Source organism: Rhinatrema bivittatum, chromosome 7 (genome assembly GCF_901001135.1).
Source record: "Rhinatrema bivittatum chromosome 7, aRhiBiv1.1, whole genome shotgun sequence".
Lineage (NCBI taxonomy): Eukaryota > Metazoa > Chordata > Amphibia > Gymnophiona > Rhinatrematidae > Rhinatrema > Rhinatrema bivittatum.
Window position 1 is genome coordinate 110261217 of NC_042621.1, and position 23230 is coordinate 110284446.

Below are 23230 nucleotides of genomic sequence, written 5' to 3' on the forward strand. Positions count from 1 at the left end.
TGAGATTGCTTCATCCTTACTGGGATTGCATGGTTGTCACATCTCATTTATGTTTAATAGTAACAGCAACATAATTTAAGAATGTATACCAGCTTTCAGGATCAATTCTGGGTTGCCTGAGTAAAATATTACAAAGGATAGGTGAGGGTAGGCTCATGAAAAACAGGGACATGCTGAAGTACCAGGAGTGGCCAACTCCAGTATGCAGGAGCCATGAACAGATCATGTTTTCTTATTATCCACCATGAATATTCATGCACTGCTTCCATTGTATGGCGATCTATCTCATGCATATTCAGTGTGGATATCCTGAAAACCAGACCTTTTTGTGGCTCTTGAGGACCAGAGTTCCCTCTCCTGCTTTATACCAATCTGAAAAGCCCAAATAACAAAATTGGTGCGTTGGAGTGTAAGGTGATGAGTGAGAGTACAGACATAATAGGTATCCTAGAAATCTGGTGAAAAGACAAGAACCAGTCGAATACAATAATACCAAGGAACCAGTGATACAGATGTGACAGGAGCAATCAACCCAGGTTGGAGTAGTCCTCTTTTCAGGAGTGGCACACAGTCAAGTAAGGTTAAACTTCAAAAGGATACAAGCCAAAGTCGTTAATCCCTATGAATAGAAAGTCCAAGAGAATAGGAGAAGTTTAGTAGTGGGGAGAGTACTGTTGTCTTTCAGACCAGATGGTAAAAATAGAGGAGTGAATGTACTGTATGTTGAGATCAAGCAAACCAAAAAATTGGGATACATAATAATAATGGAGACTTTAATTACCCCACCATCAGTTGGGTGAATGACTCCTCAGGTCACGCAAGGGAGTTGAGAATTCCAGATCCTATAAATGACTGCTTCTTGGAGCAGTTGGTGCAAGAGCCCATGTGACAAGATGCTACCCTAAACTGGTCCTGAATGGAGTGCAGGCCCTTTATACAGGGGGGGTAATAGTGATGGAGCTCCTGTGCAAAATATACCCACACTGGAAAAGTCCATATATATCCCGATATTCCACCACCCATATCAACCATACAGACATGCAGACAAACCACGATAGACTCTCATAAAAATAAAAGGTGCTTGCCAAGTGTGTGCATCTTCACTTCTTCAATCTCTAGTTCATTACAAAGATGCACCTGGCGGGGGTTTAGTCAATACCCTTCCTCTCAGTAAGCAAGAAAGTATGGAAAAACAGAACAAATCTGAGAAAAATAAAATAACATCTACAGATCTAGCCCAGTTAAATAATTCCATCTAGCATAATGAAGCATACACAAAAATTAGGTACAGTGCCATTAACAAAACAACCACAGATAGAAGATCAACAATAGCCCAGATGGTTATCAAAAAATGAACCAACCCCCCCCAGTAAACAAACTGTTCACACCTTGATTAAAGAGACCTTCATAACATGGGGACTTTAGTGTTCTCTAAAATGCTGTTCCATATAAGTTAGGAATGCTTAGTGCAAGTAGAACCATTCCTTAATTATATAATCATTGGTCTCCTGTACTATTTTTTTTAAGAGAAATTTTCTTGCAAACTTAACTAGTGATTGTACTTTGTCTTACAGTGAAAATCGTAAATCATATTCATAAGCAAAGGTGTGCACTTATCTTTGGACTAAGTGACCGAAATGCTCAATATTGAATCGATGGGAACAATCAATGGAAACTTCAGATGTTAGCCCATAGATACGCCCAACATGCTGCATGTTTCAATTCTTAATCGGGCAACGAGTCTTAAATTTGAAGAAATTTTTTTACTCTCATTGAAAACATAGCAGACTCAGTTTATCTTGTATTTCTCCTCAGTTCTAACTTATTTGGAGCAGCATTTTAGTGAATGTTAAAGTCCCCCTGTTGTGAAGGTCTCTTTAACCAAGGTGTGAACCGTCATTGTTTGTTTGCTGGGGTTTTTTTGTTTCACATTAACAAAATAATAACGATCATGTAATAGACCATAGCAGAAAAAAAATTATGCCAAGGACACTGTTATAGTCAATGATCAGCAAAAAAATATTGAGTATGCTGATGAAATGGGCAGTCATGCAAATAAGGGAAACTATACTCACAAATTACAAAAGTCAAAGACCATCAAATAAATTAAATGTGTAGTTGGCTTTGTAATCCACCCCGAACATGCTGGAGAGTGCGGGATATAAATAATTTTAAATAAATTAATCCAGAAGTGAAAGCCTTAAACTAACAGGCTATATAACCTGTCGCGTGGATTAATAGACACATACATGGTTAAGAAAAAAGAAGAAAAACAAAAGAATGTCAGTATTACTAGCACATCGATGTTTGTTGAATAAAAAAAGAATAATTATAAACATCATAATGTGAATACAGAATGATGCAATATTGAAATGCAGAGAAATAAGTAGCCTTCGTATTGTAAAATAAGTGTCACAAGACCTGAGGGGGGCAGTGGCCTTTGGATGCCCAAGTTTAAGATTTTACATTGGTGAAGCTACACAGCTGATCTCAGTCAGATGGATAAAGACAAAAGTTGTTTAAAGAGCTCTCACATTACTGCACCATTAGTCATCCATGGTTGGTGATACAACATACCTTTTCTGATTTATGTTTTTGTGTGATCAACTGAGTACTCCCCCATTAGCAAGGAGGTGATTTATCTATAAAATTGTCATACCTTGAACAGCAATGGATTCACCATCTTTGGCCATTGATTCCTGTCAGCCATAATTCAGAGTTAGATTTTTCTTTCTTTGATTTGTTTTGAGTGTTTTCACCATTCTCATTTTTGTCTTTCAGAAAGGAAAATTGGTTCTTACCTGCTAATTTTTGTTCCTGTAATACCACTGATCAGTCCAGACTCCTGGGTTTTGCCTCCCCTCCAGCAGATGGAGACAGAGAAAGCTTTGACTGACTCTGCCCTATATCCTGAGGTGCCACCTGCAGTCAGTCAGTATTAATCGATATCGAAGCAGAATACCCCAAAAAATCTGAACTAGCTAACAAAACTGAATCGGGACTACACCCCACTCGGGTGAGGACAGAACCATCCAACTCACAAACCCCAAGTGGAAGCAGAACCCAGGAGAACATCTGAAAACTTGCCAAAAATGGTAAACTTTAAAAACAGTGAATGAGTGGACTCTCTGAAACCTCTACGCATAAATGGGCAGGACTCTGGACTGATCCGTGGTACTACAGGAATGAAAATTAGCAGGTAAGACCCAATTTTCCTTTCCCTGTACGTACCCGGATCAGTCCAGACTCCTGGGATGTACCAGAGCTGTTTTACTCGGGGTGGGACCCTGAGAGTCCCGCTCGGATAACTCCTTCTCCAAAGCCAGCTGAGCCTGGACATCCAATCGGTAATGCCTGGCAAATGTATGTAACGCCTTCCAAGTCGCTGCCCTACAAATCTCCTGTGGGGAAACTTATTGACACTCCGGCCACGATGTTGCTTGCGAATGCATAGAATGAGCCCACAAACGAACCGGAGGCAACCGACGAGCGAGAAGATACGCTGACTCAATGGCCTCGTTCAACCATTGAGCAATAGAGGCCCAGCGCCTTATGCCCTCTTCTGGGACCATTCCAGAGCACAAACAGATGATCCGACATACGGAAACTGTTGGTTATCTCCAGGAAACGCAACATAAAGCGGTGCACATCTAACTTCTTGAGCGCCCTAGAAGAGGGATCAGAACGGTCCAAATCGGGAAAAGCCGGAAGATCTATCGACTGATTCAAATGAAAAGAGGAAACCACCTTCGGCAGAAAGGAAGGCACAGTCCTCAAAGACATCTGTAATCCTTAAAAAGGGTTCCCTGCAGGATAAGGCCTGAAGCTCTGATACTCTGCGCGCAGAAGAAATAGCCACGAGAAACACCACCTTCAATGTAAGATCTTTCAAAGTCTCAAGAGGGCGACTTTGAGCACCAAGCTTTGAGCACCAAGTTCAGACTCCAAGAAGGACAAGGATTCCTGAATGGAGGAAGCAAATGCTTAACTCCCCGGAGAAATCGCGCCACATCCGGATGCGTCACTAAAGACATGCCATTCAACTTACCACGAAAACAACCAAGTGCTACTACCTGTACCAGTAAGGAACTGCAGGATAATCCTTTAGGCAAGCCGGCTTGCAAAAAAGACAAAATATTGGACACTGAAGTCCGCGTAGGATCTACCCGATGCTCCACGCACCAAGACTCAAAAACACCCTACACTCTGACATAATCCAGGGAGGTAGAAGTCTTATGCGAACGCAGAAGAGTAGCCACTACCGCGTCTGAATAACCTTTGTTCTTTAGACTGCACCTCTCAAAAACCATGCCACTAGACAAAAGCGATCTACCTCTTCGAAACAAACGGGACCTTGACAGAGAAGGTTTGGGAGATCCTGAAACTGCAAGTGGCCATCCACCATCAGACTGACCAAATCCGCAAACCACGGACGTCGTGGCTACTCCAGCACCACTAGAATGACCTCTGCCCGGTGAGCCTCTATCTGTCTCAGTACTCTGCTGATCAGAGGCCAGGGCGGAAACACGTAGAGAAGAACATCCTTCGGCCAGGGAATCACTAGGGCATCCACTCCTTCCGCTCTCCATTCTCACCTCCGACTGAAAAATCGAGGAGCCTTGGAATTCCGAAATGTTGCCATAAGGTCCACCACTGGTCTGGACCTCCTGTCACATATCCGCTGAAAAGCCTCTTCACATAACTCCCACTCTCCAGGGTCGAGGTGATGACGAGTGAGAAAGTCGGCTTGAAGCTGGTCTATCCCAGCAATGTGAGAGGCTGCTATGCTGACAAGATTTTGCTCTGCCCAGATTATCAGCTGCTGCACCTCAAGCGCAACTGGTTGGCTTTTGGTTCCTCCCTGATGATTGATATACGCTACCGCAGTCACATTGTCGAACAAAACTCGGACCGACTGTCCCTGCAGGAGGGGCTGGAGAGCCAGCAATGCTAACCGCACAGACAATTGATCGACCAGTGGGCCTCTGAAATGGACCATTGGCTCTGGACTGATATCCCCTGACAGACTGCTCCCCAGCCAGAGAGACTGGCATCCGTGGTGACCACCGTCCATGGGGAACTTCCAGAGGCACTCCACATACCAAATTGTATAGGGGATCCCAGGTCTTCCAAAACGACGTCCACCAAAGGACTCTGACCAAGACTGCTGCCTGCCCAAAGATTGTCTCGCAGAAGAACCAGACTGTCGAGAAGAGCAGAAACTCTGATTCGTTCGAAAGCGGGCACGCAAGGAAAAGGTGTTCCGAATCCTGGGCCGATCCTCTGGCAGCTTATGGACTTTGTTCTCTCCTAAAGACTGTATCATATCTTCCAAGTCCTTGCCAACTTGCAGCTTACCCTTGAAGGGCAGAGAGCTGAGCTGTGCCTTAGAGGATACATCCGCCGACTAGTTTCTCAGCCACAGGAGCCTATGGGCAGAAACAGCTGACACCATGGATCAAGCCGAAGTCTGTAAGAGGTCGTATAAAGCACCAGCGCTGTACGCCACTGCTGCCTCTAAGTGTCCCGCCTGCACTGCCTCTTCCTTGGAGAGGGAAGGATTGCTTTGCAAAAACTGTACCCAGCGAAGCCCCGCACGCAGGGCAAAGCTGCTGCACATGGCAGCTCGCGCTCCTAGAGCAGACACTTCGAAAATCCACTTGAGCTGTACTTCCAATTTGCGGTTCTGAAGATCTTTAAGGGCTGTGGCTCCCGTCACCGGAATGGTAGTCTTTTTGGTGACCGCAGACACAGTGGCATCGACCTTCGAAATCTTCAAGACCTCCAAAGCCCTTTCTGGCAATGGGTACAGCTTGTCTGTTGCTTTACTGACTTTCTACTGTTTGAAAATCTGTCTCAATGCTCACAATGTATGAGGTGTTATATCAAAAATATGTTTTATTAAGTGGTAAAGTCTCAAGCACCTCCCAACTGCAGATTTTGCCCAACAACTTTCCGACAAGGACTGCGACATAATATACACCTTAGCGTACAAGTGCTCCATTTCGGCCAGCATGCAAGAAAACTGCTATAAGTTACTGTACAGATGGTACTATACGCCAATTCAGGTACATAAATTTGCATCAAAGATACCTGATAAATGTTGGCAGGCATGTGGCGAGGTGGGCATGTATTACATGTGGTGGCACTGTTCGAAAGTCAAGCCTACTGGATGTAAGTCATGTCCTAGACTTCTTCTCTTCTTAAAATTGATTTTAAGGCAGAACCTTGGCACGTGCTCCTGAATCTACCTCTGGATGATTTAAATAAAGACACAACGCTTTCTCCAACAAGCTTTTACTGCAGCAAGGCTAGTTCTGGCTCAACATTGGAAAGACAGCAAGGCACCCAGTCTTGCTATGATGCAACATAAACTTCACTTCTTATTTCAAATGCCCCGTCTGACAGCAATTCACCATGATCGGCTCCAAGTTTTCTTAAGATTTGGTCCTCGTATCAGACCTGGCTAGCAGAGCAGGATAGCTAGCCCATTCTTCTACTATTTGACCCTCTACGAATTAGGAAACCCATTTTCACAGTACCTATAGTTCCCACTGAATGGTTCACTATTACTACTAGCACTATTGAGAATAGTCTCGACGGCACAGATTTGTCCTTGTTGTCAACAGGGGTTGGAAGGGTGGGAGGGGATAACTCATTGACTCAATGTTTATAAAACCTTTATTGGGGCAGACAGATGCTCTTGTTTCTGTATGATATACAATCTGCTGAGACTTTTTGCATTATGTATTTGTGTTTACCATGTTTATGCAGGTATTACTGTATTATCGCATCGTGTTTGCTTTGATAATAAAAAATGATTAAAACAACAACAAAAAAAAGCTTCCGTTCCCACACTGAGCGGGACCGGGTCCGGAGAAGGGGAACTGAGGCGCCGCCTACTTCCCGAAACGCAGATCTGCTGAATCGCCACCTTTGCAGCCCCATTTGACTTGCCCTCCCCTCCAGAGAGGCACGCAGAGCACAGGCTGTCTCGAGACACCCGCTCGCGTGTCTCCACATGCGCGGCAGGCCGCACCACGCGGCATTGGCAAATCATGTGGGGAAAGAGGAAAGTATAAAACCTGCCTCACAGGCTGCTAAAGTCCCCTCTCCCCCGCGGAGGTAAAAATAGCGCTGGACCAACACTGCCTTCATGGCAACCAGCAGGAGAAAATTTCTTAATTTTAACTTTTTTTTTTTTACTTAACTGCTTTGCAGGTCCTGTGCCGATTAGGGTGAGTGAGCTGGGCTCCCCGGTATCACCCTTGCCAGGAGTGGATGTAGGGTCCTCAACCTCTCCAACTCTGGCAGCCTCAAGAACCAGGGGGGGTGGTCCCCTCAGAACCTAGCAACCCCCTGGGAGGCAGTGAAAACGGCTGCTTGAGCTGTTAGACTCACTATCTCTACTTTAAAAAAAAAAAAAAAGAAACTTCCACAGACTGCAGGATTTTGCACCTCCACCATCTGCTGGAGACAGAGAAATACTGACGGACTGCAGGTGGCACCTCAGGATATAGGGCAGAGTCAGTCAAAGCTTTCTCTGTCTCCATCTGCTGGAGGGGAGGCAAAACCCAGGAGTCTGCACTCATCCGGGTACGTACGGAGAAGTACATTTTAGTATTCCTGATCAGTCTGTCCGGGGTCTAACAGTAGCTGCCTGTCTAGCTGTCAATTAATTTGCACCGTCCCGGTGACATTTGTGAGTGATTCCTTAATGTCACAGTTTTGCCTGCTGTGCAGCCTCACTGTGCCCAGATTCTGTCAGCTATGTCACCTCCCCACCAGTAGAGGCCTCCAGTAAACTCTGTTCCTAGCTGCCCTTTGCTGTCCCCTACTGGTTGGTGCCCTAGGCAACCGCCTAGTTTGCCTAGTGGACATGCTGACCTTGTAGTCTCCGCAAGTTACCTCATGATATTCTGCTGCTGATGCCAAGCCCTGCTGGTCCTCAGAACCCAAAGGTTCAAACTGTGGGGGAGGGAGCTGGCTAGGCAGAAGGCCAGCCCTGCAGTCCTGTACCACACCTGTGGGGGTGAATCCTAACCCCAGCCAGGTAACGTATGGCACTTGAGTTATGTGGAATCTCCAATGGCAATTGGACTTCTAGTGTTCCTGTACAAGCATGGAATAGTGAACCCTGTTGCCCAGCTAAGAGCATACCTGGGAACTCTCCAGATTCCAGAATTCTAATGGAATTGCCGGGTCTCTGGGCCAACAGCTGTAATCTCCGGGTGTCCTACTATTTTATCGGAATAGGTACCAGTGCAGGGCGCCCTCTGGCCTGAAAATAGCCCTAAAAAGAGGCGTGTAGTCCACATCCAGTGGATTATGCATGAGAAAAGATCACATATTCAGCCTGCTGATAAACAAGGTGCCTCGATATTGTTGAGGCAATCAGTTCTCGGTGTTTATAACCTTTCCTTGCCAGAAATCCATGAGGGTAAAAAAAAGGAGAAAGAGAAAACAGGGAATCAGTCTACTCAGCACCACACTGCACAAGGCAGAAAGGAATCACTGGCTCAGCCAACGTCCTTTAGCACATCATTGCAGAACCAATCTACTGAGAAAACAGAGGGGGGCGGGAGGATATAGAAGTGGATAATTCAGCTAACCAAAAGACGGAAACATAAATGTGCAGTAGGAGAGTGTGGGTTGGGGAAAGTGATGGTGGGCAGAGGACACAGCCGGCTCGGAGGTGGGAGCGCACCAAAGACCTAAACAAAGTTTCGTATGCAGCCGGTTGTTCACCGGCCCACCTCGCCTCTCTGGTCCACCTGATGGTACTGTTGGCCTCTGCCAAAAGGTAGTTGATGAGGCGGGCTTGTCTGCGTGCTACTGGATTCTTTGGCATACCCGTAGATCAGGAGATGGGGAGAGAAGGACAACCAAAAACAAATTTCTCAGAAAGGTGAGGAAAGGGGTTAAGCGAGGGCAAAACCAGTAAATGTACGTTACGGATTCCCACACCTGGCAAAAAGGGCAGCCTGCGGAGCCGGTGATGGCCTCCATCATACTCCCTGTGAATATGGCTCCGTGCACTACCCTCCATGCCAGGTCTGCACTCTTCCTGGGGGTGGGATGAGTGTAGTAAGTTCCCCAGCGAGGTCCTCTATCTCCCCCTATCACTCTTCTCCACACAGTGTCAGGGTGGGAGGCAAGCGCCAGGAGGTGAACCATGTGTACTAACAAAAGGCCATCTCCTTCCTGTCCATAGCCTCAAACGTGGCTGCTGGAAGGAAATGCAGCCGGCTGAGGCTTTAAGCCGGAAGGGGGTGTTTATAGCGGGATTCAGGAAGGCAACTTCAGGCAGCTTTGAAATCTAAAAAGCAAGTTTATTGATAAAAAGACAGAGACAATAAAAAAGCAGAACAAGAAAAGAGGAAATAGTTGTTCCCTGGAGAAACAGGTCTGCTACAACTTGGTATTCAGCGCTGCTTCTCAACACGGAGCTCTATGTCCGAAACTTTTAAACTTTTTGCATTGTCCAATAGAAATGCCTTGACACGCATCCTGGGTGTGTTTTCTACTTCCGGTAACCAATGGGGATCGTTGCTTTTAGTCCAATCAGGTACAGTCTCTGGGGTGTTGGCTTCTTCCGGTGCTGGACTTGTCTAAGCACATGGTGGTGCAATAGGTTGCCAATAAATTCAGGAAATACAACAGACTTTCTATGTACATGGGTGAGCGGAGAGGGGGGAGGTCTCTTCTGATGGGGCCTATACTCAGGTCCAGGGAAGGGGGGATGGAAAAGTGGTGGGGTCCTCTGGCCTGCAGACCCCTCCCTGACAGAGTGGACAAACTGGGTGCCCTAGCCTGGATGGACTCGAGGACTGTGGCAGCGGGCACGGGGCTTCTTATGCCCATCCACCGTGCCAACGTGTCTGGTGGCACCCATGTTGATTGGTCCTCTAACATGAGGTGACCGATCTTTGTGGTTCCAGCTAAGGCCAGTTGATGTCATACTGCGGAGGACTCCAAAATCCCCACACCCAGAGCAGGGTTGTGGAGAAGGGGGTTCTTCTAGGTAGTCCTCCGCAGGGACTGCTGGTCTCCTCTTCTCTAAAACCATGATCCAAGACTTTAAAATGTTTTGATAGAAAGATGGCCGCAACGAGAGGCCATGTTCGTATTCTCTTGCACAAATCACAAACAGCTGCCAGTCATACTGCAACTCGCTCATCTGACGAAAGAAAAAAGCTGCCAGGGGGCACCACGGGGGTGGTGCGTCTGCATACAGGAATCTCCATAGGGCCTGTAAACTGAAGGTGTCTACTTGGCTCTTGAGTCACACAAGACCCTGCCTGCCCTCTTCCAGCGGAAGAGACAAGGTACCAGCAGAGACCCAGTGCCTCTTGTCAGCCCAGAAGAAATCCAGCAACTTTCTCTGGGTCTGGCCAAGGAACTCCACGAGGGGAGTCACGTCAGTCAGCTTGTGCCACAGCATGTTAGACACAAGCTGATTCACCACCAAAACCCTTCCGTGGTATGACACAAGTTGCAGCAGCCTCACCTGCGACCTCAGGTGAGCCTTGACATTTTCATCCAGTTCTTGCCAGTTTATAGGGGCCGTGGTTTCTGGAGAGGTGGACACCCAGATATTTTAGGGTCTCCTGGCTCCATGAAAAATTAGCAAACTCGCTCGGAAGCGCATCCATCTGCTGCAGGCCTATCACAAGCCCTGAGCATTTGGCCCAGTTGATCTTGGCGGAGGATGCGGATGAAAAAACCCGCTGGCAGGTTCACATCCTTGCCATATTAAGCGGGTCATGAATCATGCGGCGTACGTCATTGGCGTAAGCGGATAGGATGACGTGAAACCCAGGCTCCTGCAGTGCTAAACCAGAGAGCTTTTTTGCACAGGAAGGGTTCAATGGCCAGTGCATACAATTGCTGGACAAGGGGACAGCCCTGACGTACTCCTCTTCTAAATGCCAGAGGCGCTGTTAGGGACCAATTAACTTTAATAAGGCACTCGGCAGATGCGTACAGGAGCGGAGAAGACCCACAAAACGGGGTCCGAATCCAAATTCCTGCAGGGTCTGCATGAGATAGCGGTGATTCACCCTGTCGAAGGCTTTCTCCTGGTCTAAAGACAGAAATGCCATGACAGATCCTACAACAGTAATGGATTAGGTCCCGGACTAAAAAGATGTTATCAAAAATCGAGCGGCCTGGGACCATGTAGGATTGGTCCGGGTGGATCACCTGATCTAGCACGGGCCCTAGCTGCAGCGAGAGCACTTTGGCCAGGATTTTATAGTCCATGCACAATAACGAGATGGGGCGCCAGTTCTGCAAGTTGCGAGAATCCCCTTTCATAGGGAGCAGCGTGAGTACTGCATGGTGACACGACAGTGGCAACGCCCCGGTCTCCAGGGCCTCCGCCAGGACCTGCAGGAGATCGGGTCCCAGCATGTCAAAAAAGTGGCGAAAAAATTCTGCTGTCAGACCATCGATGCCCGGCATTTTGGTGGGCATCTGGCTCAGGGCTTCAGTAAGGTCCACCAGACTCAAGGGCATGTCTAGCTTGTTTCTGCTGCCCTGACTGACGGTGGAAAGCCCTTCCCACAAGATCCTGCAGGCGTTTGGGTCCTCTAAAAACCGTTTGAGGTGGATTTTCCCCACATCTCACCATAGGCTCTGTGAGGTAAAGTCTACCTCAAAGGTGCGCCATTCCACCCAGAATACCCGGATCGCTGCCACGAGGCCCTCCTCCTCCAATAAGGAGTTGTTGAAATGCCAGTGGGTGGCCCGAGGCTCTGCTGAGTCGAGCCTCACCTTCAAGTATACCAGATGGTGATCTGAGAAGGCTGCCACCTCAATGGCACTCGAAAGAGTCCATGACTTTAAGTAGCCCGTGACGTAGAGCTGCACATTTTACTTTCAGTATTCTGGGAATATAACTAATGGGCTCATCAACGTGCATTTGCATGAGATGAGCACTATTAGTTTCGAGGGGTTTGGCTGCGCGATTTCCACGAGCTATTCCCCCTTTCAGTATATAAGGGGTATTAATAATGCGTCTAAAACGCGTGGCCAAACGCACCATTCTGTATCGGCCTGATAGAAAAAAAAACCCAAGAACAAATAATTCCAGAGATTTGATCAATTATTGTAAGTTTAAAATCTAATTTTAGACCCAGAGCGGTAAACCCACTTTTAGGGTGGATTGCCAACCAGAGAAAATAGGAAAACTGTTTAAAGGATGGCTACATTTGCTAATTCACAGAGCCTCTGTTTTGGTGGGGTTAAACTTTGGTTTGTGCTCTTCTATCCAGGTGCCAATTGAGGGCAAACATAAAATTAAGCTGGACCAATCATTTACAGCAAATGAATTCAGTAAAAATGACAATTTGGATATTGTCCAAATACAGATTAAATATCTTTGGGGCTAGTATGGAGCCCTGAAGTACTCCAAAATGGAGTGGAGGTACAGCAGATTTTGTTTCATCCCAAATAACCCTAAATAACCGATTAGATAGATAAGAATAAAATAATTTAAAAACACCCTCACAATCCAAATCTTGGGAGCGATGCAATAAATTTTGCGGAAAACGGGCGCTGACTTTTCAGCGCCCGCTTTCTTAGTGCATGCATGGCACCCGCAAGCGGTCTGCCGAGATTGTTTTTTTTTTTTTTATCGAGGAAGCACCGAAAAGCAGTAATGGATGAGGTCCAGTTTTTTCTGCTTTTCTGTACTTCTTCTCAGATATTAACGCCTGCTCCAGGCAGGCGTTAATATCTGAGCGATAAATGCGTCTGAGACGCACATTTATTTTTTTGCATTTGGAGTGAATTAGTAATAGGCTCATTCACATGCATTTGCATGTGATGAGCACTAACTCATTCACTCCGTGTCGGACGCGCGTTAAATAGGCGCTAATCCCCCTGTTGCATTAGGGGGTGGATTAGCGCCTATTTAACCCGCGTCCGACAGCGGGTTTTACAGTGCGCTCATGTGAGCGCATTGTATTGCATCGGCCCCCTTGTAAGTGTTGCAACATTAATGAGTGATTGATTGAATCAAATGCAATACTCATATAAAATAATAAAATGAGCACATCCTTTCCTGCATTTGCCTTAGTCCTAATTTTGTTAGTCAGTGCTACTAAAGCCAAACTGTACTAAAATCTAAATCCCAATTGTCTCTGATGAAGGGCATTGGTTTTAGTGAAAAAAAAAAAGTGTAATTGATTGTAAACAGTTTTTCCAGTAATTTTGACAAAAAGGAGTGATTGGAAATAACTTTATCATTCTTAAGTTTGGAGGGGGTCATACTTAATAATTATTAAATGAGGGTGGCATTAGACTTTGCTCAAAACTAGAAATAATTATAGGAAGTAAAAAGGGTACGAGAGCAAGTTCCAGCCGCTTTATGAACTTAGCAGTCATAGGATCCTATTCAGATGAAGAGTGCATGGCTTGCAGGGTCTTTAGGACACCTACTTCAGACATTTTATTAAACTGGGAAAACTTACTTCTGAAAGAAGGAAAAACATTTTGGTCCTGTAGTTCAAAGGATTCTAGGTTACATTCGGTATGGATAGAATCTGAGGTAAACTCATTGTAAATATCCAGAACATATTTTACTGAAATATTCAGCAAACATTTCAGCAGTTAAATCCCCTGCTTCTGCAGTTAACTAGTCATTGTTTCTTCTAGAAAACTCTGAGAGAATTTTAAAGAGAGCAGTTATCCCTATCTGTCTTGATTTTTTAACAAGATAATGTTTGTTTGCTTGACCCCAAGCTTATCATCATTACTGGCTTTGCACAACGAAAACTTGCAGACGTTTTAACCCTTCACCATCATCTTTCCAGCTGCCAGTTTTTGCTCTTTAACCGTAATAATCCAGAATGTTACCAAGGTGGTTTTTTTTTTTTCCATGAAAAGATGTGTGAATGCGATGGGACAAACAGATGGAGTGTATTGGGACAGAAGAACTTATTCAAAAGAGGGATACCTCCCACTGGGAATGACACCATCATAGTGTTCTTCAGTCTGATACTACTTTGACTAGGGAGACAGACTCTTGGAAAGACACACCAGAATGCAGAAATCCAGGTTTTGGAACTGAGCTGTATAGCACCAATGGGTTAAAAAGGAGAAAAACTGCTTAGAGGTACAAATAAAGTTTATTGCTGTTACAGAAGTTTTAATTATTGGGGTAGGTTTCTTCTTGAATTGCTAGAGTATAGGGTTAAGGCAATTAGCATAACTGGGTTTAGAAAAAGTTTGGACCCGTTCTTGGACGAGAAGCCCATAAACTGTTATTAACCAGGTAGGCTTAAGGAATAGCCATTAATTACTGCATGATAGCAGCATGGGATCTATTTACAGTTTGGGATTTTGCCAAGTCCTTGTGATCTGGATTGGCCACTGCTGGAAAAAGATACTGGGCTCGATGAACCCTCGGTTTGACCCATTATGGCAAGTTCTAATGAGAGAGGGAGGCCTGACCATAACACATACAGGGGTAGATTTTATAAAAGTACGCCCGCGCATACTTTTGTTCGCGCACCAGGCGCAAACAAAAGTATGCCGGATTTTAGTAGATACAGGTGTAGCTGCACGTATCCTTTAAAATCCGGAGTTGGCGCGTGCAAGGCTGCCCAAAATCAGCAGCCTGAGCGGCCTCAGAGGGAACTTTCCTTCCACCCTCCGTACCTTCCCCTCCCTAACCCAGCCCCCCAGCCCTATCTAAAACCCCCCCCCCCCCCCACCTTTGTTTTAAAAGTTACCACGCCGGCCAGCTGGCCAGCACGCAATTCCCCAGCCCGGGAGCTGTTTCGGAGGCCTCGGCCATGCCCCCGGGCCGGAACCACCCCCACGTCCCCGCCCCCGAATGATTTGCCGCCATGACACACCCCCCCAGGAAAGCCCCGGGACTTACGCGTGTCCTGGAGCTTGCGCGCGCGGGGGGGTAGGTTTTCGGGGGTTATGCGCGTAACCCTTTGAAAATCTACCCCACAGTGTAATAACTTTTGTCAATGTTTGCTGTTACTGTGAATGTTGTGAACTTTAATCATGTCTTATTCTGTTAAGCTGCTAAAATTTAATGTTTATTTTAACCCTGCCCTTTTTTTTTTTTTTATCTCCTTTACTTCATGCACCTTAATAAAAGTTACTTGTGTTGATTAATTCTGGTTTTTGACCATTTCTCCCCAGCTAGAGAAATTTTTTTTTTTTTAATTTATATTTTCCTTTTACGGTGGTAACCCCTCTCCCCTAACTGCTGAGGAAATCTTGCATGGTCGTTTCAAGTCATGCGACGGAGGGGTGGTGTCATTTTGTATCTTGCTCTTTGGGAGGGTTGGTGCCTAGCATTTCTGGCTCAGCACTGGTGGCACAAGGGGAGCCTGGGTGACTGACCATGCATGAAGGTCAGCCAACTCCTTTTTTTAGTGCCGAGAACTGCAGACAGAAGATACAAGCTCTAGGTTTCCAGAAGGGTCTACCTTTGGTCGAGAAATCCACAATTATTACACCAAATAAGAGTACGTCAGTTGGACTGTGTGGTACACCTGCATGTTTACTGTTAAATTAATACTGTAAATGATTAAGATTCTTATTTGTACATCAGACCTATGTATGGATATTTAAGAAAAAACAGACACCTAAAAAAGGCACACAAATACCCAATGTAATCTTTATTCTTGTTCCCAGATAATTTGAGAGAGCAAACATTTAGCCTTAGCCATAGACTATCCAAAGCCCAGTCATTCATAGAAGCCTGGAAGCAAATGAGCCCAGATCGGCTGACGAACACCACTCAATGCTTTTTTAGTTTTTACCTAGTCACTCCCTAAGCCCCAGCAACATTTTTCTTAAAGTCAGAAAAGAAACATCTGATGGTACACCTAGGATGTCTAATATCCTTACACCACCTCTGCCCATCTATTTATTTTAACGCAAAACCCTTAATACCATGTTCCTGCAAACCTGCATGGGCCAGAAGGAATAAGAACTGATCCTAGGGGGGGGGGGGGGGGCGGCCCAAGTGGGGATCCCCCACTAAAGGAGATTGAAGAAGAGGTGTACTATCCATTTCCCTCCCTCTCTGATATGGGGTGATAGTGTGGCACCAACCTGGAAACATCCACCGCGTTCTGGCTGCAAACTCCACCCGCAGAGGAGGAGAGAGAGCAGAAGTAGCAGGAGCTTTGTTCCAGCTGTGCAGGGCGTTCTAATGCATGGTGACCAGGGCCATTGCCCCATTTCCTCTCTACCTTGCCCCAGCCTCATTTACATGGATAAGCTGTGTGTAATTTATTTATTTATTTTTATATTCCACTTTTTGGCACTTCAAAGTGGATTACAGTTCCCTATCCCCAGAGAGTTTACAATTTAAGGGCCAGATTCATTAAGGCTTGTCTTCCATTTTGTGTCTATGGGAAAAACCCTTAGTGAATCAGGTACTAAGTTTGTAGCTGAGGCATAGGAGGGTAAAGAGACTTGCCCAAGATCACAAGGAGCAGCAGTGGGATTTGCACCCTGGTTTGTAGCCTTCTGCTCTAACCACTAGGCTTAATCATGCTGGCTGATTACTCGAAGCAGCTTAAGACTCTATCATGATTAACGGTCAGGTTATGAAAGCTCCTGCCCTCTGAAGACATCTGAATATCTAAGCACCATCTAAGACATTTTTGTTATAACAATTAGACTGTTTTGTTTTTTGGGATGAATACTCCGCAAGATGTGGGATCATGGTTTACTGTTAATTTTCTTGCCTGTATCTGAACCGCCATAGGTGGCTCCAACCCAGTGTCCACTTGTTAAAAACAGGTCTAACCACTAGGCTACTCCTCCACTCCTGGAGTGGACCAGAAGGTAGAGATATGCTTATGTCAACCTGTATGGGCTGGAAGAAGGTAGAGGTATGTTTGTCTGGCAACATAGGCCAGAAAATGTAGGTGGCGATTGTATTTGCCCACATTCAGGCCGATACAGTAAGCTCTGCAGGAAAGCCGGCGATCAGTGTTGAGCGCCCGCTCTCCCAATGTGCGCCTAGCCATCTCTGCTAGGAGTGCGATCCTGTATTTAAATGAGGGGTCGCGCTAAAAGGAGGTGCTAGGGTGATTATGCTCCCCTAGCGCCTCCTTGGTCCAGGAGAGGTGGCTGTCAGCGTGTTCAGAAAACAGATGCTCAATTTTATGAGCGTCTGTTTTCTGAATCCGCTGACAGCCATGGGCTAGGAAAACGGACATTGGTAAAATTGAGCATCTGTTTTCCTAACCTGACTAGCCAGCACGTACTTATTTATTTATATATATATATATAACATTTTTGGTTCCTCTGACTTAATATTGCTAGGATATTAAGGCCGAGGGAGTACAAAAAACCCCCAGTATTCTATGCTTTTCTGTACACTTTTTTGGGCCGCTCAGAAATTAATGCCTGCCCTTGGGCTGGCATTAATTTCTGAGTGTTAATTGCATGGCTTGGCCACACTTTTTTTTTCAGTATCCTGGGTGCATAATATCCTCATCAACATGTATTTGCATGTGATGAGTGCTATTAGTTTCGGGGGGGTTTGGATGTGCGTTTTTGACACGCTAAACCCCTTATATAAGAGGTGGTGGATATGTATAAAAAATGCGCATCCAACCGCAGGTAAAACTGTGTTCAGCTAAGCGCACTTTACAGAATTGGCCTGATTGACAAGAAACAAATAGTATGTAATTACCCTCCTCTCAGCTTCTACAAAGGAGGAATGGTGCAGTAGCAAGCCTGCAGAAGAATCAAGTTAACATGGGAGAAGGAAAGCGTGACTGCTGGCATCGGGAAAAAGAAATGTGGCAGTCACTATGAAAACAAAAATTAAAAGAGGCCCTGGGTCCCCTTTATTTTTCCTATATTGACTGCCACCCAACTCCTGCAATTTCAGCGTTAAGATGGCATAAGAAGTATTTCTGTTACTAGAACGCAGCACAATACCACCCCGGCAAGGAATTCAAAACAACTGTGAGAAACATACGTTGCCTCAGCAGCCAATATGAATAAAACCTGGAAAAACCTCTTAAAAAATAAAAAAAAACCAACTTTCTGTACGTCAATTGCCACCAACGCTTGTCAACTAAGGTCAGAGAGGAGGGAGCCGCCGTGCTGCTGCTGTAATCTGAACTTCTGTCACCGCCTCACCCCTTTTCGCCCTTTGCAAAAGGAGCCGAAGGTTGCTGAGTCACGTGAGCGTGCGATTGCTCCTTCCTGAGCTGCTAAGGGCGGGTGATCCGAATGTGCGGTTGAAGTGCCTCGGCGTTCGGCTTGCAGGGGCTGTTTGCCAACAAAAGGGCGCTGATTGGCTGCTCCTGATGGTCCCGCCCCGCCCCCGGCGTTAGTTGTTTTGGTTGCGTGAGGCTTGCACTGTTCTGGGTGCTGGAGGACCTCTATTAGCAATTGCAGCTCCTTGGCCACTAATTTTTTTTTCAAGCGGTGTGCTCGGGAGACATGGTCTCCGGCGCTTGCTTCCTTTCCAACTCTGGTGTCACTGTGTTCATGCTGTTGTTGCTCCATTTCCTGCCTGGTGGCGGCTGCCTCCCTGCTCCTGAGTGTCGGTGTCGCCCATCGCGTGGAATTCCGTGCCAGAGGCCGCCAGTAGTGCTGGGTAAGTACGGATGGAGCCAACTACACCCTTTTGGCTCTCTCTTACTTGTGTTTTATATGGTTATTGCTTTTTTTCGTTATTAAATGCCGATTCTCTTATTTGCCTTCTAGGTCTAGTTACATCGTTATTTAGCTCTTAAAGCTGTTATTTGTATGTTATTATTCCGTAGTTTCAGAGATGCCAATTGTTATCCTATAGGCATATTGTGGATTGGACTAGAGGGGCTAGGATGAGTTTTAGTATTTCCTTTGTGTTTTGTTTTGGATCATGCGGAATTATTTGTAGAAATATAATGGTCTCTTACGTGGGGAAGATATAGCAGTCTTTCTTTTGTTTTTTGTTTTTTTTACTCTTGTATACCCCCTCACTCAGATCATCTCTGTTCGGTGTGGTTTATAACAAATCAAAATATGCGTTGAGGTTTATTTTGTGTGGGTGGGAGTCATTTGAAATGTCCCACTCCTCCTCCCCCCCCCCTTTTTTTTTTTTTTTTTTATCATTTAGTTTTTGTTCCAAACAATTTGTTCTTGTCTGCATCTTCTTACCTCATCTCGTTCTCTTAAACTAGCAGCTTGAGAACAACACCCTACGGGAGGGGAGGAAAGGGGTATTTTCATCTTTCTGGATTTGATTAATTTTCGTACCTACATTATTTTAATCAAGTGGGGCCTTCTGAAGCGTGAATTAATAAACAGGTCATCGTATTTGCTGGTCTGTGGTATGCTTCCTTGTGTGTGTCTGGCTCGTCTTTCTTTTTTTGGCCATGTCGGATCTTTGTTTTCCTTTCCTAGATCTCGCTACATCCTCATGATCATTCTGGCATTATGACAAGCGTTTCTCAGTTGTATAGTTCTGCTCTAACGCCCCCTTCCCCTCCCCTCCCCCTAATTGGCATGTCGTAAATCCCGTGTGTTCTATTAATGATGCATTTACCTACCAGCGTTTTTCCCCATTGTGAAGTCTATATTTGAACAGCTGGTGAATTAGCCAAGCTAGCGCAGGAATATATCCCGATTAAAGTTAACTGGATAACGTTAGGATAGCCTTTCTCCCCAACCTGATTTATCTGCATAACTCGTGCTGGACAGTGCTGCTGGTTAGTTATTTACCATTCCCATTCTCTTTTTTTTTTGGGGGGGGGGCGGATGTAATAAAACCTGCACTAAAATTGGAGTTAAACTTTAATATGGATTTTACTTTAGTGTCAGGCTGATAGTTAACCCGTGGTTGGATGCGCATTCACAACCCCTTATGCCTAAAATTGTACAGAAAAACAGAAAATATTGCTTTTCTGTACTTCCTCTGGCTTAATATTGTGGTGATATTAAATTAGAGGAACAAAAAGGAGGAGAACCTTTAAAAAAAAAAAAAAAAAAAAAAAAGTGTGCTAGAAGTCACGGTAGGAAAGGGGACACACAATTTTCCTAACCTGTTGATAGCCACCTCTTCTGGGCACCTGCTGCCGAGGAGGTGCTAGGGGACACAATTTCCCCTAGTGCCTCCTTTTTACTGTGACAGAAGATGTGTGTGTGTGTGTGTGTGTGTGTGTGTGTGTTAGAAAGCGGATGCTCAATCATGATTGCCTGTTTTCCCCGTGCCAGTATTGCATCGGCCTGTGTGTGTGCGCTAAAAATAGGAATGCATTGTTAACAGGATGCAAATGTATTAGGAGTAAAAAGAAAAAGTGCTAAATGAAAAAAAAGTATTAAAATGTGTTCACACTAATGCAGAAAGGTGCTTTAAAAAGAGCTTTGAAACATGAGTAAGGAGGTAAGTGCTTGAAGCTGGAAGGCATGTGACCAAAATGACCTTGCATGCAAGATTGGCATTGGGCATCTCAACTTGGACACAATATCGCATGCAAGGCCATTTCAGCAAGGCATGCCAAGTGAAATCAAAGGGTAACTTTACAGAGAGCACATGCAGTGGAACAGTATGAACTTTGGTGCTGTGCATCCCTAATGGCTGTTGGTTACCTGTTCCAGTGAGCTTACCCTTTGAACAATATATATTCACAAGGAGAGATTTAGAGGTGATTGTGTCTGATCTCAAGGTACTGAATTGGTGTTATAAGGCTGTAGTCTGAGCTAGAACTATGCTAGGGTACATAGGGTTAGGCATGCCAGAAGGTGGTTGATGCTTCTGTACAGGTCATTGGTAAGACTTTACCCTTGACTATTGTGTTTAGTTCTGGAGGCTGTTCCCCCTTCAGGCGGTCCAGATAGGCTTCCAAAATGTTGCAGGGTCTGTGCCAAATGCCATATATCATGAGACTTAAGGATCCAGTGTGTATATGCCAGAGCAGAAAGAGAGTCCATTTTTGTATGCAAGGCCATTTTGGTCACATTCCTTCCAACTTCAGACACTTCAGTGTTTTGTTAATTTTCACTCCACCTTAGGCCAAGGAATTAACTTGCATTTCTGGGGGTCAGGATTTTCTATTGCTATGCCCCTGTGATAATGTGTGTTTCTACCACACCGGACACCGCAATAGAATAAGTTTGGACACTAGAAATGAGGTTACTCCACTATAGACCAGTGGAGGAGTTACATTTCCAATGTAAGCTCTCTGGGGAAGGCACCTATGGCTGAAGAGTATGCACTTTAGTGTTGTGCATTCAGACTTTGGCTTACTGTTCAGCTGTAGGTACCCAACCCAGAGAGCTTACACATTGTTCACCTGTGAGTTCCAGTCTGAGAGAGCTTAACTTGGAAATTTAAGTCCTCCTTGGGTCTGAGATGACGTACAACAATGGACAACACTGGCTACCAGAATTGTAAGTTTATGCCTCCTCAGTCTCTGGCATTAGATTTCCAATGTAAGTTGTCTAAGGCAGGCACCGGTCACAAATTTTCTTTGTTTTCTTGTACATGCACAGTGTTTAGTGTGTACTGTTCAGCTGTTGGTGCCCACCCAGACAGCCTATGCTTTGTTCATTTAGCTGTGGGTGCCTTCGCCAGAGAGCTTAATGGTTTATTTTACTTGCCATTCCATGTCAAAGTGTCCTTGAATGAGAGAATGTGCTCACAAGTTGGGATGCATAGCACTATCTCACATGCTATGCAGTACAAATTTTGGCAAAGCAAGAAAAAGTATAAGCTCTTTGGGCAGGCACTTTCAGCTGAACATTATGCACTTTGATGCTGTGCATCTGACTTTAGCACCCTGTTCAACTGCAGGTGGTGCCCTAGCTGAAGGTGCCTGCCCCAGAGAGCTTATGAATTAGATTTTACTTGCCATTCCTTGCCTGGCTGCAAGAATTTGCTCTCTGGAGTGGGCACTTAAGCTAGATGAGCAAAGTGTAAGGTCCCTGGGATGGGCATCTACAGTTAAACAGTATGCCAAAGTTGGGATGCAGAGCACTAGTTTACTGTTCAGCTGTAGGTGCCCGCCCCAAGAGATTACCTTGGACATTTTTAACTTCTGTGTCCGAGGTGGACTAAACTCACATTTCTGGTGGCCAAAGTTATTCTATTGCAGTGTCCAGTCTGGTAGAAGTAGCTAGACATGACTACAATGGGCACAGCTTTAGAATAACATGGCCACTGGAAATGTGAATTAAGTTTTACTCCTGCTCTGACTTAGGAGTTAAATTTCCAGCATTAAAAAAAATTTGCTTTACGCTGCCTTCTCTCTAACGCACCTCTCTGTATTGCTGGTGAATAATTAATGCTATGTTTTACATGGGGTTTGCATGAACCTGCATTTAATTTTAGCACTGGGATTTACTCCAGTTTTAATGCACACCTTTTAGGAGTTAAAACTCCTGCCCAGTATGTGAGGGGGTTACCTCGCCAGCTTCTTCAAAGGGGCCCAGTAAAAAACCCCTGTGTGTAGAGGGCCACGGGAGGAGACTGGGCCTGCAGCTGGCTGTTCTGGGGGAGGAGGAACTGCTGCCTTCAAGGCAACCAGGCACAGTTTCCCAGGTGGAAGAGGAGCCCAGGGATGGGGCTAGGCTAGGGCAACCAATGCTGAACCTTGGGCTTGAGCCAATTGCTGCTCACCCTAGGGAGTTCTCACTGGAGTTCATGCTTGTAATGCATCAGGTGTTCTGCACTATGCAGAAGCCTGGTCAAAGTCCTCTCTTCAGGGCTGACCTGTAGGCAGGAGTGTGATCTCTAAATGCCCATGGATCTCTCACTTCCAAACTGAAGAGTAGTAAATCACCTGGACTGGATGTTATACACCCCAGGGTTCTAAAGCACTCAAAAATGAAATTTGTAACCTATCATTAAAATCATCCATTGTACCTGAAGACTGGAGGATGACTAATGTAACCCCCAATATTTAAAAAGGGCTCCAGGGGCGATCCGGGAAACTACAGACCGGTTAGCCTGACTTCAGTGCCGGGAAAAATAGTGGAAAGTGTTCTAAACATCAAAATCACAGAACATATAGAAAGACATGGTTTAATGGAACAAAGTCAGCATGGCTTTACCCAGGGCAAGTCTTGCCTCACAAATCTACTTCACTTTTTTTGAAGGAGTTAATAAACATGTGGATAAAGGTGAACCAGTAGATGTAGTATACTTGGATTTTCAGAAGGCATTTGACAAAGTTCCTCATGAAAAGTTAAGGAAAAGTAAAAAGTCATGGGATAGGAGGCGATGTCCTTTGGTGGATTA

General features: G+C 45.4%; 1 protein-coding gene across 1 annotated transcript in view; it reads left to right on the forward strand.

The window, feature by feature from the left end:
- The first annotated feature begins 18301 nt into the window (after positions 1-18301).
- PLA2G15 (phospholipase A2 group XV) overlaps positions 18302-23230 on the forward strand; it is a 67833-nt gene continuing 62904 nt past the window's right edge. The window contains exon 1 of the mRNA XM_029608937.1: positions 18302-18604. Coding sequence (XP_029464797.1) covers positions 18448-18604 — 157 coding nt within the window. The 5' untranslated portion in view covers positions 18302-18447. The remainder of the gene's footprint in view (positions 18605-23230) is intronic.